The sequence below is a fragment of the Lemur catta genome, chromosome 1 (assembly GCF_020740605.2).
Source record: "Lemur catta isolate mLemCat1 chromosome 1, mLemCat1.pri, whole genome shotgun sequence".
Classification (NCBI taxonomy): Eukaryota; Metazoa; Chordata; class Mammalia; order Primates; family Lemuridae; genus Lemur; species Lemur catta.
In genome coordinates, this window is record NC_059128.1 from 69,179,772 (window position 1) to 69,197,720 (window position 17,949).

Sequence of the window (17,949 nt, forward strand, 5' to 3'; positions counted from 1 at the left end):
ACAGAACAATGCCAACTGCCACAGATGCAACTTAAGTGTACAATTATTTGCCATAAGATTATAAATGAGAAGGCTCAGGTGTGTGTGTTTAAATGTCACATAGACAATATGTGATCATGGATGCTTTTTTTCCTGATTAAGAAAAACTCAGTTGCTTAAGGTTGCTGCTCTGGAGTCATTATAATGACCTTTAAATGTTATTTATATGTAATCGGTCCTTGGGTGGAACAAACATTTGCCGTTTGATAATTTGGAAGGTGTTTCGTACTTCAAATGCCACATAATAAACCCACAGAATGAACTCTGCTGAGTTAGCTACCTGAAAAACAGCCTTAGCTGGGTCATATTATAATCAGACACAAGACTAGGGGAACCATTAGAATCACTGTCCTTCCATCCTCGAGGTCCATGGTTCTCAAAGTCGGGTCCTCCCACCAGTAGCATCTGCATCACCTGGAAACTGGCTAAAAATGCAAATTCTTGGGCCCACTCCAGATCTACTGAATTAGAAAATCTAGGGGTGGGGCTCAGCAGTCCTTAACAAGCCTCCCAAGTGATTCTGATGCATGTAGGAGTCTAAGAACTGCTGGGTTAGATTCTGAAGTCCTATTTTTTTCACCTAGCAGCTCTTTCCTCAGGAAGACAGCATCAAAAAGCATTGCAATACAGGCAGATGGCTTGCATTGGAATTTGGCCTCTTTTCCATTTGGTTGATTATTCCAACACGGAATGAAAAGAAAGAAAACTGGCTGGTGATAAGATGTTTTGATCAATCCTATATTCTGATTAATAGACCACTGCCAGGCATAACTAAGGATTTATCTAGTTTTGAATAACTGGCACATGACAGTATTAAATCTTTTCTAGGCATATCTCAATAACTTTTGGATGAGTAGGAAAATGCTCCAGGATCTTATAGGATCTTATCTTATCGGATACTAATACGAGTAACTCTGCTGGCAAAGCACCAAGTGTCGATTAATGGAAATGCCCAGTTGACTGAAGCCTTCATAAATGAGTTCATACAGTATTTCTAAACCACAGGCTCACATCATTTATCACCCTATACATTCCTCCCCTTCCTTTTACCCTCAGGCCACCCACTTTATAATGAATGAAGTCTACCTTCTTACAGCTCAGTAAGCCATCAGTCATCCTCTGGCTGCAGATAAGCCTGGTTATCCCAGAATACATAATCATGCACACGCTACTTTTCAAGAGGCATATACACAGTCATCATCCACTCGTTGCTGATTAATCCAGTGATGAAAAACATGAGCTCACAGCACTTGCTCGCAGAGTCTCACAGTGTGTCACTAATGGATAAAGGACTGTGGGGTCTCTAATTACAATCTTGTCTCTTTTCCTCCTTTGGAGCAGGCAATGATGGACACTTTTAAAATTTATGACTATGTCGTATGAAATCAATACAAAGGTATATAAAATGAGAAGGAACGTTTTTCAAAGAGCACTTGGGAAGGAGAACAATGGAAGGAAGTCATTCCCTTCCCTCCCAAAGCTACTCTAGGTGTTCCTCTGCCTTTGCCATATCCTCATTTTGCGCTGCTACTGTGCCTCTAGGATCTGAAGAGCAGAGGTGGTTTCTCTTAGCCAAGGTGCAGCTATACACAGTGCTGATAGAGACAGACACTATTTCTCAAGTCACAGTTTGGAGTGGAATAAATGTATAAAGATCCAGGACTGTCATGACAGCCCCGTGTCGCTTTGGAGCTGGGGAGCAACACTTGGGCTGGGATTTGCCTGACTTCTCAACTTCATTAAAGTCTGCTGTGTTGCTCAGGCTCCCACTTTCACAGCAAGCTGTGACTCATTTGGAATCAGGAGTGGGCAAGAAAAAAACAAGGTTGGAAATACAGTTTTTGCTAGTCTCAAAGGGGAGAAAGGGTGAGATGAGGCCAAAGAGGTTGGGGAAAGGTGAACTTACAGATTTCATATGGGACTTTGGAAAGTCGAGGTGTCTTGATAATGTTTCTCTCTTGACTAGTTCTGAGAACACTAGTCTCCCTTGTATTCTAGCTCAGTAAAGGATTTTATTAGCAGCCTTATCTAAGTTGGTCTGGTGATCATTTCTGGGGCAATGCACTCCCGTTATCAGAAATAACAAGCAGCAAATAGCAATAAATCCACCAAGGCTTAGCACTGTGCATTCGCAGATGAAAAGAACAGCAGTGGCCAAGAAAAGTGCGGCATGAGCCCGTTTTTCTCTCAGAACACTTCCCCCTTAGGATCTCATGGAGTTTGAGAAAAGGGGCTGGAACTAAATGGAACTGCTATCATGTCCAGCCATCTACTGGGACTGAATATCAATATTTTAAGAAAATATTGGTTCTGAACAGGAAGGGATCTGGTTTAAAATTGTTTACTATGGTTTTTTTTTTCTTGTTCTTAAAATTGATTAGGCCCCCAGTATGATGATTTTGCTTCAGAACACATCAAATCATTGTAGTTATTTCTAGTTAGAGTCCAAGCTTGATTCAGGGCTCCTACTTGAAGCTCCTCTGTTCTATTCTATTGCCCTCAGTCAGGGTCACAATACAGATGTCAGGGCCCTCCCTTCCACACCCAAGAAGCAGGTTTACAGCCTGCCTTGGATTTTAGTTCTAGGTTATTATAGAATAGAGGGTGGAAAGCTTTTTCTGTAAAGGGCCAGATGGTAAATATTTTAGGCATTGCAGGGCAGTCTTTGCTGCCTCTGCTCAACTCTGCCATTGTAGGGCTAAAGCAGCCAGCAGACAATATGTAAACAAGTAGGTGTGGTTATATTCCAATAAAACTTTATTTACAAAAATAGGGGGCAAGATTTGCCCTGTGACCAAAGTTAGTGACTCCCATTATAGAACTTAGTGAAGGAATTTCCTTCTTGTATAATTTCAGTTCCTTCTGATGTTTTTCTATGTCTCATCTTCCAAGAACGTGGAGAATATGTGGTCAACATCCTTTGAAACACAGAGTCTCCATGGACTTGAAGAGTATAATTAGGTTATTAGTGTGGATGTGCCTATTCTGGTGCCATTCTAGAGAGGGACTGCAAAAAATAGTCACATCCCAAGGCGCAAAACGGGGAGACCCAGAGCAGACAAGAGACCTTCAGGTCTTAGGATGGAAGGGATTTAGAAATCACTACACTGTTTCCCCATTTTACAGAAGACAAAACCAAAACCTAATGATTGCAAAGTCTTGCCTGTGCACATTTCTCCAACAAGAGGGAGACAAACCTAGTTCCCAACTCTGACCTTCTGGCCCCTTCAGACCGCGTAAAACAACAGTGCTGCAGGGCTGCTGCTCCCTGCCACAGTGGCCTTCCCGGCTGCTCTCCTCTCAGCACAGGAATGGGTTGATGACCTCTGTGGGAAGATACTTACTAGACCTTTCCCTGGAGGTTTTGGTGTTGAAGACCGAGAGTGGATTGTAACGGTTAAGGGTGGGCTCCAGGAACGCCACTGGTATGGCAGCTGCCAGCGAGGCCAGACATTCTCCGAGGGCAGGACGTTGCCTGGAAACAAAGAAGTCCATTTAGAAGTGGTGCCACCCACGTGCTGGCCCCACGCATTGCAGGCCAGGCCCCTTACCCAGGATGTCTCAGGTCACTTCCCCATAACTTAAGCCACTGGACATCCCTGGGCTCAGCAAGGTTGCACACACTTCTTCATCCCCTCATCTTTCTCTGGACACTGACCAATGGTTTACAATGGTCTCACTACTCGGAAGCTAGCTCTTAACTGGCTACGGTGATATAATACATTCTGTAGCTTTGCCCCTCCGCCCCAGCACATCTGAGAGCAAGTTCTGGTATCCAGATTGAGATTGAGCCTCTCTGTTCTCAAGATGTGTTGAAATCTTGTGCGTAATTTCTGTGTGTCTATTCTCTACTATGGATGGAGCCTATGTCCACTAGTTGGAACGCTAGATAATAGGCCAAAGCACTAAGGAGACACAAGATAAAAGACCTGGCTTGCAACAGAGATGACAGGTCCTAAAGCATACTGCTTGATTTAGAGGAAAGACTTCTAACACCTATTACTTTTCTCCCACCCTTCTACAAATATTTGCATGTCCACTATGTATTAAGGTCTGGCTTTTAAGTCTTTCTGTGAAACAAGCAAACAAACGCAAACAAAATGCTTGGGATTTCTAGTTCAGTTTCCAAGTTCTCCAACTGAGAGGCCTTGTGCTTGCTGGCATGGTAACTAAGTCTGTGAGTGTAAGGGAAGGGAATCAGCCACTGGCTTCTCAAAGCAGAGCTGGGACTGAAACAGCATTTCTCCCTCCTAGATCTGGGCTTAGCTCTGGGACTGTATCTTGTCTGTTGCTTTCTGATGAACAAGGGACCAGAGCTACATGTCTCCCATGCATCGACATCTTCTCTCAGCCACTCACGGGCACCAAACACAGAGAGACTACACACCTGTCCTGTGAGTTACACATGTGATGTTTGCTCCCAAATATGGAGAATTTTTTTTCAAATAAATCAGTAATGTGAATCCTTTGTTAGATCAGGATACAAAGATAATGAGTGGAAAATGCAGACAACAGGTCTATAATTAAGAATTGCATGGGGCTTACAGAGTTCAATTCCATCTCATGCCTCATTTTGCCTTTCTCTGTGGCTGATCAACTCAAATTGAGCACTGATGCTGTGTACACGAAGCCCATGAGCAGAATCCCTGGTGGCTGAGGGTGCTGAGCTGCCTCTTGGGGGATGTTACAGAATCATCATGGAGCCAACTGCCTGCTGGAGAAAGTGCACTTGGAGCCAAGAGCCAACCCTTGCCCCACAACTGCGATCCTTGGAAGGAGAAAGGCATCACTTGAGGGTTCCCTTCAGCTCCCCACCAAGACCTGCACCCAGGACTTTGTGTTAATTACCCCTCTCTGTGAAATAGCCAATTCCAGCAGCACAAAGAAGCCAGAATGTCAAAAGCATAGATTCTCTGAAAGCGGATAATAAGCATTACTATGGGGAGGACCTAGTGGGGATATTTTTTTTATTGAGGAGTAAGCCAGACAGTCTTAACCTTCGTCCTTCAGGAGGTGGAAGTCCTTTCTCACTGAATGCAGAGCAAATATATAGCCCTGTGTTCCATACAGAACCCTGAATCCGCAATGTGATCGAATGACACATCCTTATGGACTAATCATAAGGATTAGAATCAACCTCCAATTTTGTTACAACAGAGAAATACATATATTTGAGTTGGATTAAAAATGTGTTCTCAACTGGTCTTGAAAAAATGACTGCACCAGACTGTTTAGGACAGAATTGGAATCTGCAGGGGCCAGCCTGGGGGTGCGCAGAACTGCCCTGCTGGGGATGCAAGTTGACTCTGATGACTGGAGGGAGGAAGGGGGAGAGGGAGGAAGGGAGAGAGGGAAGAAGGGGGAGAGAGAGTGGGTGAGTTGGCAGAAAGCTGTGTGTTCCTTGGAAAACCCACCCAGTCTTCATTCAAGTTATCAGCCTTATGAGAAAGTGACCTTTTAAATTACTTTAAAGAAAAATTAATCTATGTAATTTTATTGTTACCATCTTCTTAGACTTGGCTTTTAGGGAACTAGTTGACAGCTTCTTTGGCCATGACGTATTTGAATGGATAACTTTAAAATCCTCCCCCAACCAGCTACGATGGATTGACAGGTCCTCAGTCAAGTCAGGCATTCACTTCTTAGCTCTGTCCTTTCGATGAAGGTTTGACTGTTAAAATCTCCCCACCCAGAACTGCTCCAGAGGCAGAGTGGAAGCCCTGGGACTAACAAATCCTACTGTGCTCTGTGTATTCACGCTGTCCTGGGTCCCACTGGAGGCGTCAGTGGTGGCAGACGAGGGACTGAGACTGTGGAGACTGCTGAGACCCGGTGGCTCTGAGGGAAGCTTTCACAACGCTTCTGAGGGAGGCCCCGGCTGGGCCCGTCCCCCTGCCCTGCACACCTTCCTTCTCACCACCTGTTCCTCTCCAGACTTCCCTTCTCCACCAATCTCAGGATGGTGGGCAGCCATGAGACGAGTGGCATCATTTGAACTGCAGGCCTGAGTGGCCAGTACCCTCGGTGACAACCGAGGACGGCGAGCGCCTCTATACATGAAATACGAGGGTCTACAAGGGCCCGTTTCTTGTTTTTTTTTCAGTTAAAAGTTTCACTGTTTTTATGAACCACAGTGACCAGCGAGGAGAAATACGGTGTTTTCTTTCAGTCTTACCTTTTGAGGAGGAAGAGGAAGGAGATAAATTGTGAAGGGGAAAGAAATGCCACAGGGAGAACACTGATGAAAGAAAATTTGGATAAAAATCAGGGGTGACAAGGGCTAAGATCTCAAATCTGAGGGGACATTTTAGCTGGCACAGGGAGATGAGCCTAGCAAACAGATGGTCCCAAATTGCCTTGGTGCCAAATTGATCCATTCTTCTCTTTTCCTTTCACTGAAATTAAAATCCCGATCTCACAAAGTAGATGTCTGGAAAGTTAGATACAGAGGCAATCCTTGGGGAAAAAGACAGTTGATAAGTCTCAGTTCTCCAGTGCTGTACTGAGAGTAGGGGACATGGCCCTGTCCCCTTTGAAATTAGTTCCTGACTAACCTGAGTCTCACCAAGCTCCACAACAGGGCATTTTGGGGCACACAGTCATGCTAATTAGCTGCTCTGCCAAGAGAAATAAACAGTAGATCTGTTGGCCTATCTGTTAAAAGTTCTGTAAAAGTAAAACCCAGAAATCTGCCAATTAATGCTCTAGCTGTGAAATATCAGCACATCAGCACGAATGACCTTGGCCTGCAGGCCAAGCAGGGATTGAGCTAGGCGAAGGAAGTCCTGCTGTTTTAAAGCTTCTCTGGTCATTAGTGCCCCCCAGGGGGCAGTGTGGGTGTGGACCAAACACCTCCATAGTAACCCAAAGGTCTACTGGAAGAGTTTATCACTGGATATGAAAACTCTCCTTTTTTCCCCTTGGTCTCAGTTCTTACTATCTAGTGTTTTTCACAAAATAGGTACTTGGTCAGTGGTGACAGACTGAAGAACGTTCAATTTGTATTTTGGCTTTGGCTATTTCCTAATTGATAAGTAGCAGGCTTTCCTTGTCAATCTCTCAATTTTATTTCTATGGATCTAGATTTTGCCTCTTTAATGTCTATTGTCAGGAACACAGGCAAAGATGAAGTCGTCATGGTAATAATAATTCTGATGCCTTGCACACAAATGGTGCTTTGTGATTTTGAAAGTTCGTTTATGTATATCCGAGAGGACGCTAAAAAGAGGAAATCACATGTAGCAGAGAGGCAGAAAGCACAGTGGGGTCAGGGGCAGGACACAGCTATTGATAGCCGTATTGTGACCTTAGAGGTTCAGGGAACATATGCAATGTCTGACCAGAAATAATTGGTCAGAAAATATTCCAAAAGAAATGTCTCTACCCGGATTCAATCAATGACTTTCTCCATCAGAGTCAACTCTATCACCAAGGTGCCTGGAATCTTTTCTATCCACAAAGCACACTCCTGGTATAGCTGGAAACCAAATATTTAGCATTTCCTTTATGTTCCTAGAGTCATTCACTAGTCAAGGAAACTTCAACAAAAGGTAGTAGAGAAATGGTGAGTTTATTGCACTTGTCTCCCTAGAACTCACAAGAAAAGAGGAAAAAAATTGGGAAGAAATCTGGATCTTTGTTGAAATTAGAAAACGTATGATAACTTCAAACCATAAAGTATGGACTAAATCAATTGGGGATACTGCAATGGAAACATATTTTCCAGACCTAGAAGAGAGCACAGAAATCTCTGGACGTAACTATGGGGTTTTAAGAGGCCCAAAAGATGAGCTGTTGCTTGAAACAATGAAGATTAAGGGTGTGAGCAGGCCAGGAGAGAGCTGGTGGGTAATGCGTGTGGGGCCATGTTCCACATTGCAGGGTGGCAGATGGGAACAGAGTAGGGAAGAGCATGCACGCTTCTGCCGTTCCTACGACCTGGTCTCCTGGCCTGGAGAAACCACTGAAGGTGAGGTGGAGTTGAAGAGAAGTAACCTGCTTTGTAGCTGCTGACTAGAATTCTCTAAGTAGAGGATAAACACACATTAAACCACTAAGCAAAAGACCTATGACTATAGGATTCACTGAGGGTTTCACCAACCTCTCACCTAGGCCAGCTGCTTACTTTTGTTGGGGGAGGACATCAGAGGCTGAGTGTTGGCGGGTTGCTAGGGCTAAAGACACTGCTGCTTTAGTGAGAGTGAGTTCTCAGCCAGCTTCTCAGATGTGAAGCTGCCTGCTGTTTCTTCCCTTTTCATTCTCCTACACTTTAACACACACACACACACAGCTGTTTACATTCTCAAGAACTACCAATGTACCTAACAACAAAGAAATAGATGAGAAACATAGCCCAGGAAAAACTATTCAGAAAAAAGTAGAGGAAAAAAAGCAGTAGGGGCAGCCTTAACCGAGGGGCTTCTGCAAGCCTTGACTTCTACCAACATGCAGAACAAAACACAAGCGCAATATTCACAGTGCCGCAGATACACAATAAACCTGGAATGAATACACGAAAGTCTTTTTCTGGTCTGACATTTTAGAGTTGACCTTTTTTTTTTTCCATGGGAAGAATGCATAAGCTTCCCACAAAATTGTACAAAGAAACACACACACGCATATGGGTGGTTGTATATATACACCTACAACCAGAGAATAAGAAAAGACACTGAGGAAATATTTAGTAATGCTCAACAGCAGAAATGAACTAAACACACCTTCTCTAAGTGAAATTCAGTATTAATTGAAAAAAGTGTTACTGATTTTCCTATTGATTTTGTACATATATGGTTAAAAGTTTTGTCTGCTCAGTTCCTATTCCTAAAGGACAAAACTATTTATCCATGTTTTATGTAAAACAATAAAGAAAACTAGACAATTGTAAGGACTTAAAATGATAATCAAAACAAATTCAGTCATTAGTTCCTCAACTAATTTCTTGAACTCTGGAAGCTATTTGGAAGCTGTGATTATGAAGAAAAAGACATCTCTTCAACATTTTTTGGTCTCTAGCACATGATTTCAAGTCATTAGTTCTTTAGTTCTTCAAGGGCCCAAAGTGTTTTTTGGGGCTTTATTGAGAAATTGCAAGTGGAATGTATTTAAGGTTTGACATGAAACAAGGGCTTATTGTTAGTTTGTCTGATAAACATCATAAGCAGAGGAAGCACATGGAAAGCAGATACCAAGAGATGTTTAGATTAAGAATTTTAAGCACAGATTGAATTCTTTCCAGTTCGCTTGTTTGAAAAGGCAAAAAAGAAAAAGAAAGTCTTCCAAGGATAAGATTAAGCCCAGAGTTTTGTTAATACTGTTTATCCTTCCAATCTTCCCCACGGATTAAACATGACGACAACACATGGCATCTGACGCTGAAAAGCAAGGGGTCGCCAAAGGCCCCCACTGCCACAGGCAGATCAGAGAGGCAAAGCTAGAACCCAAGCATCTCTGCAGATACGCGAGTTCAGATTATTGACCAGCATTTCTGCTGCCAAAGTGTGCGCTTGTTTAAAACTCTAATCTGACAGCCGAGACTGGTAGAGGTCCAGGGTTGTATCACACAGGAACTCATTAAACACTACAGCAACTGCCTCGTGTCCCCTGAGCTGCTCAGCAGGCTTTCACCACAGGAACTCTGGAACTATTTGGAAGCTGTGACTCTGAAGAAATAGACATAACTTCAACATTTTTTGGTTACCAGCACATGATTTACCTTGGCTATATTGCTGCTCCGGCCACATACATCCACCAGCTATCTCCACAGAAGTTACAAATCTCAACAGCCTCACAACACTTCTTTATATTGTCATAAACATTTCATAACTAAGGCTCAAAACCACAATTCCATGTTAGTGAGCATATCTGGTTTTGCTGGATTGAAAAGATGTTATTAAGTGTTAAGTGTTTAAAAAACTGTAAGTCACATTTTTCTGAGTCCAAATGTGTTAGCCCTGTTTGTTCGCTAATTACCTTTCGACATAGATGTTCTTTCCCGTCCCAAGGGAGTAGAGGCTGCACAGTATGTGGTAGCATGAAATCTGCACGTCGCTCACTGAAAGAAAGAAGAGATGTCACTGTCGCATATCAATCCCACACATGGAAAGGGTCCATGAAGAGACAAAAAGTATGGGTATCAGTCAAGAGCAAAAAAAATCTACCTTTCTTAACTAGTGACAGAGGCTAGTTGTTGAATGGGGAGAGAAAACACAGAGAAACAAACATCCCCCATCCAGCCATCCTGGTTTCTTTGTGAGGCTTATGATGAGAAGCACATTGTTTCACTGGGAAAGGAATCATTTGTCCAATAGGTCTTTCCATAACGGATTCTTTTTCCAATAGAGGGAGACATTTTAGTTAAATTTTATCCCGTGCAGTATTTCCTTCCTCTGGAAGGAAGAATGCAGAAAACCTAAAGCTTGAATGAACCTTTTGCTCATTTCCCCAAAGGATATGTCCAACAGCTTCATCTTCTTCAGAGATAGAGCAAAATTCCTCATGTCTGCCTATTTTCCAAATTTAATTGTATCATAACTTTATCATGTTTCCTAGAGGAAGGGCATGTTTTGCTTAGGAACTTGTAAAGTTTAATCTGCAGGCTACATGTCCCTAACTGTGTCTGGAACTCACACCAAGGCTGGGACTATTTTAACACAATCAGAACTAATTTCACGTTTTATTTTTCACCAAGGAACTGCATTGTTTTCATGACACAAAATAATGAGTTTGGATATCACCCCAATCCCTACCCAACAGAAATAACTGATTTTCAGTTGTTCAGGGATATGGAAGACACAGCCTTAGCTGTCAACAACTGGTTAAATTAAATCATGTGCCAACTTTTAAAGCGTGAAACTGAAGCTTGGTGGCAAATCTGTGCACTGAGGGGTTGGACTTGGTGCTAAATGCAAACTAAAATAAAACTGACACACCCTGGTCTTGTTGTGAAGACTCGGATAATGAAATGTTAGCATCTTTCCTTTGCTCTTGATATCCAATAAATAAACTAAGGCTTCTTACCAAGAAAATGATACCTGAAAAACCTTGGGAGCAAACCTGTACCTCTCACTGTAAGGCTCAGATAATCTTTTCATGTTAAGTGAGAGCGCAGTAGCTGAGAGCTAGACTAGTAGGTGGGAAATTATGGTCCAGAATAAAAGTGGGAAAAGATTAAGTATTATATACTCAAATGAAGAAATTTCTTCCCCCTCCAAGAGCCTATCACTTCATTTTTTTTAATCTAAGAAGAAAAGAGTATGGAATAATTCTCTCTCTACTGTCCTCAAGGTCAGCATAAGTGAATGGGTCCCACACCTCTATCCATGGCCATGTGCCTATAAATCCGCAACAAACAGCAGCATGACTCACAGAGCAGATCCACCCCGAACTGATGCTGAGCGACGTGCTCAAAGATGGACGTCAGGATGGGGAGCAGAGCCACCGTGGTATAGTTAATATTCTGTGAGACGCCTTTAATCTGCGTCCTGGAATGGGTAAACTTCCCAAGCTTCAGGTTTTCCGAAGTCTTCTCTAAGTCTTCCGCAGCATTTTCAAAGAATGCTCGCAACCCAGCCTTCACCAGCTCTGAGCCCGACTTCATGACAGTTCTGCAAGCAAACAAAAACCAGAAGCGTCACCTGAACTTTTGGCCAACCCCATTCTTGAGACTGGTGACTTGCAGTGCAACCTGGGCAGACATTTGACACTCCAGCCATCCGACCACACCGGGTCAGGAGAAATGGAGAGAACAGTTAACATCTAGGAAGAAACCCAGATTACATAAATCTCAGAGATTAGCGACTGGATAGAGTACTCGGTCTGAGAGAATTATCACTCAGCTCTTCAAGAAATGTAGGGAACAATTTAGAATGAAACTGATATTGGTAACCTGCTGCCTATAGAAAGCTGTAGCTGGCTAATTTTCTGTAAATAGCTAATTAAGAGGACGGGAAGGTGAGCTTTTCTTGCAGCTCACTGTAGGTTAAGCAACATTTTAAGGACTAGCTAGAAACATGAACTAATCTGATGCAGGACCTCTTGTAAAGAGAGAGAAAGAGCAAGGAAATAATTCAACTGCAGCTTAGTTTTGTTAGTTTGCCTTGGACGAGGGGAGAGAAAAGGGACAGCTAGTCCTTTTAAAACAGCTTAATAGACCACTGAAAAAACAACACTGAAATGTGCCCTGTGGGAATGGAGATTAGCTATGGGCATTTGAGGCTTTCCCTCAAAACTGTATTATAAGACTTAGAATTGGAATAAAACCTACAAGTCATCTATAATTTTCCATATTTCTGTATCTTAGAATATTATGACAGATTTGCCTCCAGGACAGACACTTTTTATCTACAGCATGTTCCTGATAATCAGCCAACCCACGAGTACAATAAAAACGAGGAAATACAAGTCAGTGAGGCTCGATCCTACCCTGTAGGTATTTCACTGCCTAACCTCCTAGCCACAGGTTTTATCAGAAATGATTACTAAACATACTGACTGCATTTTTTAAAAAACTAGGCTCTCTCCCAAGGCTTTCTACATGTTCCTTGGAGTAAAGATTCCTCATCCCAATTGCAAGTGATTTCCGTAGCCCGGGATGCCTGGGTCTGATCCTGGAAACTTTGTGCTATCCTAATTTCTCCACGACATGTTTCTCTCAAAAACCCTAAAATTCCTTTTAATGGTCCTTAACATTTTTTTTTTTTGTAGCCATTCTCCATTCACCATAGACTTTTATCTTTGGGCCACTCTTTTAGGTTGGTGCCTTTCTTCTGCATTGGGGCTTGGGAGGTGTGGACACCTCCCAACTTTGACAAGGAGACTTCTTAACGAAGGTGTTAAAAAAAAAGCTCCCTGTCAGTTCTTTTTACTATAATACACCTCTTTTTAAAAATCTCATCATTTATGTTAATGTTACCAGAATTTAAGTATTATTTTTAAGACTTCCCCCCAGAGCCCCAGGCCAGGGGCTCAAAATTGGTCTTTTTCTCTGATCCTTTCGAAACCAGATCTCCCTGCATTTCCTGCCGAGGCCACTTTGAATCCAGTGTGCTGTCATTCATCTGTCCCAGGGTGCCTGTGGTCTCACCACCCATCTGGCAGCTCTTCCGTTTTTGTGGAGAATTAGGTACAAAGTGGCACTCCGCCACAGCATATATTCTATTTTCTGAAAGATGAACTTCTCCGTAAGAGGAGACGAGAATTGATCAAATGCTCATCCCTGAGTGTTCAGTCTATGTCATGGCAGCAGCTTGGCATCACGTGGACTGAGAAACAGAGCGCTAACTTCTAGGGTCATACTCATCCTTACCCCATCTCGTCTTCTCTTCAGTACAATAATTAGTGAGATGAGAGGGTCAGAGAGGGAGCCAGGAGAAACTACTGGAAAAAATTGGGCAGACTTACCTTGTGTCAAGCGTCTGAGCCAAGATATGAAGACAGCTCACCATTGTGGAAGAATCACTCCCTGAAATAAAAGATATCACCTGTGACACCCCAAACCACTCTGCCTGTCTTTTAAATGCGATCTTCTCCACATGCACAAACCAGAGCCCAGCATAATTAACCACTGACACACCAAGTCCCAGGCCCATGTTCAGGGACACTGCATTAGTCTCTAGCCCGACACAGCCTGGGCTTCATGATGGATGTCAGAGGCAGAGCTTAAAACATTCATCGGTGTGGAAAATCTGTGCAGTTAAAGGGGTAGAGAGGTCATTCATCATGCTTCAGACCAATTTTCTATGGCAAATTTAGGTGACACCGTAGTCCCAAGGCTCAGGTTGTCTGAGGGAACCACAAATAAAGGTGAAATGCAAGTTCAGTTTAATTACAGGGAGGAGGGCAGACTTTAGCAACACTTCTCTTCACTTACCAAATAGGGAAATCCTGTGTCTAACGAGAGCAGCAAGTTTGCAGAACAGGCTGAAGCAGAAAGGAATGCAATTCAGAAAGTCACAGAGATTCAAGGACTAATGATTTGTACCCCTTCCCTGTCCCCTATGCTGTAAGACAGAGAACACAGATTGGCACTCTAGGAAGACGCACTATGTTCCTTTCATAGAACCCTCTGGACCACGCTCAGGAGAATGTGTGGTACACACTGTCCTGGTGGAGAACCGTGAAAGCACCTTGCAGGCAGCATCACCCTTACTGAAAACAATCCCTCTGCAACTATTGCAATATTTTTCAGTGACCCAGTGCAAACTTTCCCTTGCTATGGAGTACCATGTGATGATGCATTCACACGTCTGACATTCAGGAATAAATGAAGATTCCGAAGGGAAGAATTTTTCCATTGTTGCAATGGATTGCAAACCATTTTCTAGTCTTCCTCTGGGCATGTGAGGCTTTAGTTGCCATGTGGGCAAGAAGTTGGGGTTGGAAAATGTTAATGGTTCAGGTACGAGGTGAGAGTGTGTTAAACAAATAACATTTAATTCTGTCATTTCCCATCAGTCTCCGGGCCTGACAGGGTTGCTGTCCTAGCTGAATCCTTGGAAACCAGGAAAACCCATGTGTGATGATTTTGTGTGTTTTGACCCTTCTCCATGCTCTCAGGCCATATTTTCCACTGTGGATCCCCGTGAAGGCTTGTCTGTATCTCACTGTTTGACTTTCCACAGTGCCTAATGAAAGCCTTATGCAGCTAGAAAGGAGCCACATCCACGTTCCTGAACGGCTGCTGCTGGAACCCCCCTGGGGCACGATGGCCATCGTGTGACCTGTGTTGCTGATGATCTTGGGAAGAGATTCCTCAGAACGCTGACATTAGTTGACATTAGCATGGATAGAGAAAAACTTTGCAATCCCTTCAGAAAGCAGTAGAACAGAAAGAGGGAAAACAGAATAAAAACCACCTGTGCAGGCCATGGGGTTCCCAGCATCTCCCAGTGTCTGGGGTGCCTTGTCCCACTCAGGGCAGGAGATCCTTTACAGTAGTGGTCCCCAACCTTTTTGGCACCAGAGACTCGTTTCATGGAAGACAGTTTTTCCACAGACCGGGGTGGGGGTAGGAGGGGATGGTTTGGGGATGATTCAAGCACAAGACATTTATTTCTGTTATTATTACATTGTAATATGTAATGAATTATACAACTCACCATAGTGTAGAATCAGTGGGAGCCCTGAGCTTGTTTTCCTGCAACTAGACAGTCCCATCTGGTGGTGATGGGAGACAGTGACACCTGAAGTGTGTTGCTTATGTCCGGTCTGCTCCGTAATCTCATTTTGGTTGCTGTCACTGCAGAAAATGCTGCTTCATAAAGATAGGATGTTAGAAATGGAAGCAGGCTTTTCAATGCTCTTGTGGCAATCTCAGGATATTCTGCCTTGACTTTAATCCAGAACATATGGAGATTTGATGTTGTGTCAAACATACTTTTAAGGCCATTGTCATTTGTGATCTCGAGCAGTTGATCACTAGTACGGACAAAGTTGATCAATTCACCTGGCTTATTTACAAATGGGTCGTGGATCCACTCCTTCCCAGTTCAAGGGTCTTTTGTGGTTGGCAAGTAATGCTCAAACGCTCCTGAAAACTGAGATAGGTGATCATGCACCAGCTGGGAGAAAGAAGGCCCTGCCTCGGTCTCTTTCAATCTCTGCTAATGTTCAAAATATGTTAAAAATCCCAATGTTCACTTGTCGCCCCCATAATTCCAGTTTGGCTTGGAATGCAACCACTTTATCTGCTGACTTGAACACAGTTGTTGTTCTCCCCCGAAGTGACAGATTGAGTTCGTTGACAGGTTGAATATGTCCCACAAGTAAGAAAGTTTTGCAACCCATTCTCTGTCACTGAAATATGCTGCCAGTGTTGACTGTTTTTCTAAAAGAAATCTGTGGAGTGGCTCTTGTAACTCAAAAACTCTGGGCAGTGATCTACCTTTAGCAAGCCATCTCACTTCTGGTATAAGAGAAGATTTGTGTGCTCTGTGTCCATCTCCTTACGGAGCTGTGCAAACAGATGTGAGTTAAGGGCATGTACTTTAATGTGGTTGATAATTTTAATCACATCCTGCAAAATGTTGTTTAGTTCAGGTGACATTTTCTCCGTAGCCAGCATTTCTCTATGGATGACACAGTGTGTAGACTCACATTCAGAAGCGACTTCTTCGACTCAAGCAGTGAAACCAGAAAGCTGTCCAGTCATGATAGCCGCTCCATCTACACATATACCCACACAAAATGACCAATTCAGTTTTCCTGATATGTAATCAAAGACCTGAATAGCTCTGCAGCTATGGTGTTTGTTGGTTGGCAAACAAAAAGTGCACATAACATATCCTCATGGGCATCCTCCTGAAAAATATATCACACAAAAACAAGCATTCTTGCCTTGTTGTCAACATCAGTAGACTCATGAACCTGGATTGCATATCACAGTGACTCATTTATCCTAACAACTGTGCCTCAATATCCTCTGCTATTTCATCAATTCGTCTAGTTATGGTGCTACCTGAAAGAGGAACATGTGCCACTTTTTGAACTGTAGCTTCTCCTACAAGTTCACAGGAAATGTCTTTAGCAGCAGGCAGGATCAACTCTTCACCAATAGTAAAGGGCTTCTTAGCTTTAACAATGCAGTGAGCCACAAAGAATGATGCTCTTGGTGCAGACACATTTGATGAAGTGGTGGCCTTCAATAATTGCTTCTGTTCTTCGTGTTCATGGTTTTTCCTTTTGAAAACTTCAAAGGCTTATCTTTTAATGCAGGGTGCTCAGTCTCCATGTGGCCAAGGAGTTTTGAAGGTTTCATGGCTTTGTTAGATAGCTGGTCACCACATATTATATAAAGCGGACTTGGAGAATGTAAATCACCTGCTGCATGAACCCCTAACTTAGGTAGGACTGTTGGTATTTTCTTTTAAATGCAGCTTTCATTTTGTTGGAAGTCTTAGAGTCTCCTGCTGTCTCATCATTGGGTCTTTCCCCCTTTTCAAAGAAGCTCTCTAGTGATGTTTATTTTTCACTCATTTTTGCTAGGGTTAGCTTGTAGACTTACCAAAACTGTGACTGAGACAAGTGCGCAGTATGGGAAAGAGGCATGGACGGAAGTGGTGAATAAAATAATGAGCTGGCCACGGGGGACTAAAATCAATGTTAGATTCTGACTTAAAGCCTGCCACTACATGCAACTGTACAATTGAAGTAAGATGCTCACCTGCCACTATAAATCCTGCCACCAGATACAGCTTAATTGTCACTTGCTGCTCACTGATAGGGTTTTGATCCGAGTCTGCAAGCAACTGATTTATTATGGTCTCTATGCAGTCAAACCTCTCTGCTAATGATAATCTGTATTTGCAGCTGCTCCCCAGCACTAGCATCACCACCTTGGCTCTGCCTCAGATCATCAGGCATTAGGTTCTCATAAGGAGCCACAACCCAGATCCCTCATGCACACTTTACGGTAGGGTTTGTGCCCTGTGAGAATCTAATGCTGCCGCTGATCTGACAGGAGGTAGAGCTCAGGCGGTGATGCAAGTGATGGGGAGCAGCTGTAAACACAGGTGAAGCTTCCTTGCTTGCCTGCCACTCACCTCCTGCTGTGTGGCCTGGTTCCTAACAGGCCATGGATAGGTACCGGTCTGTGGCCTGGGGGCTGGGCACCATAGCTCTACAGGACAACTCAAATGGAGAAAGAAAATATTCTGAGTGTTAGAGGGGATGGAAACTTACTCATCTTTAGATGGTTTTCAATGAATGCCCTGGGTCTTTCTGAGTTGTCTACTAGAAAATCACAACCAAAGCCCCCTGTGACTGGTTATTTGTTCCTGCATTGAAAATAAGTGGGAACCCCCTGGCCTTAAGAGAATTCATAAGTTAATGGAAATTTGTCAGCCAGCTAGGGCGAAATTAAGTATCAATTGCTTCTTCTTTTTCTGTTCTCATGGTGTTTGTTTTTTCAGGGAT

General features: G+C 43.2%; 1 protein-coding gene across 1 annotated transcript in view; it reads right to left on the reverse strand.

The window, feature by feature from the left end:
- The window catches only part of RYR3 (ryanodine receptor 3), a 338,847-nt gene that overhangs the window by 72,884 nt on the left and 248,014 nt on the right, over positions 1 to 17,949 (reverse strand). Inside the window, exons 61-65 of the mRNA XM_045543649.1 lie at positions 13,907 to 13,956; positions 13,438 to 13,498; positions 11,404 to 11,642; positions 10,009 to 10,090; positions 3,384 to 3,514 (exon numbers count right to left, since the gene is read on the reverse strand). Of these exons, the coding sequence (XP_045399605.1) occupies positions 3,384 to 3,514; positions 10,009 to 10,090; positions 11,404 to 11,642; positions 13,438 to 13,498; positions 13,907 to 13,956 (563 nt within the window). The remainder of the gene's footprint in view (positions 1 to 3,383; positions 3,515 to 10,008; positions 10,091 to 11,403; positions 11,643 to 13,437; positions 13,499 to 13,906; positions 13,957 to 17,949) is intronic.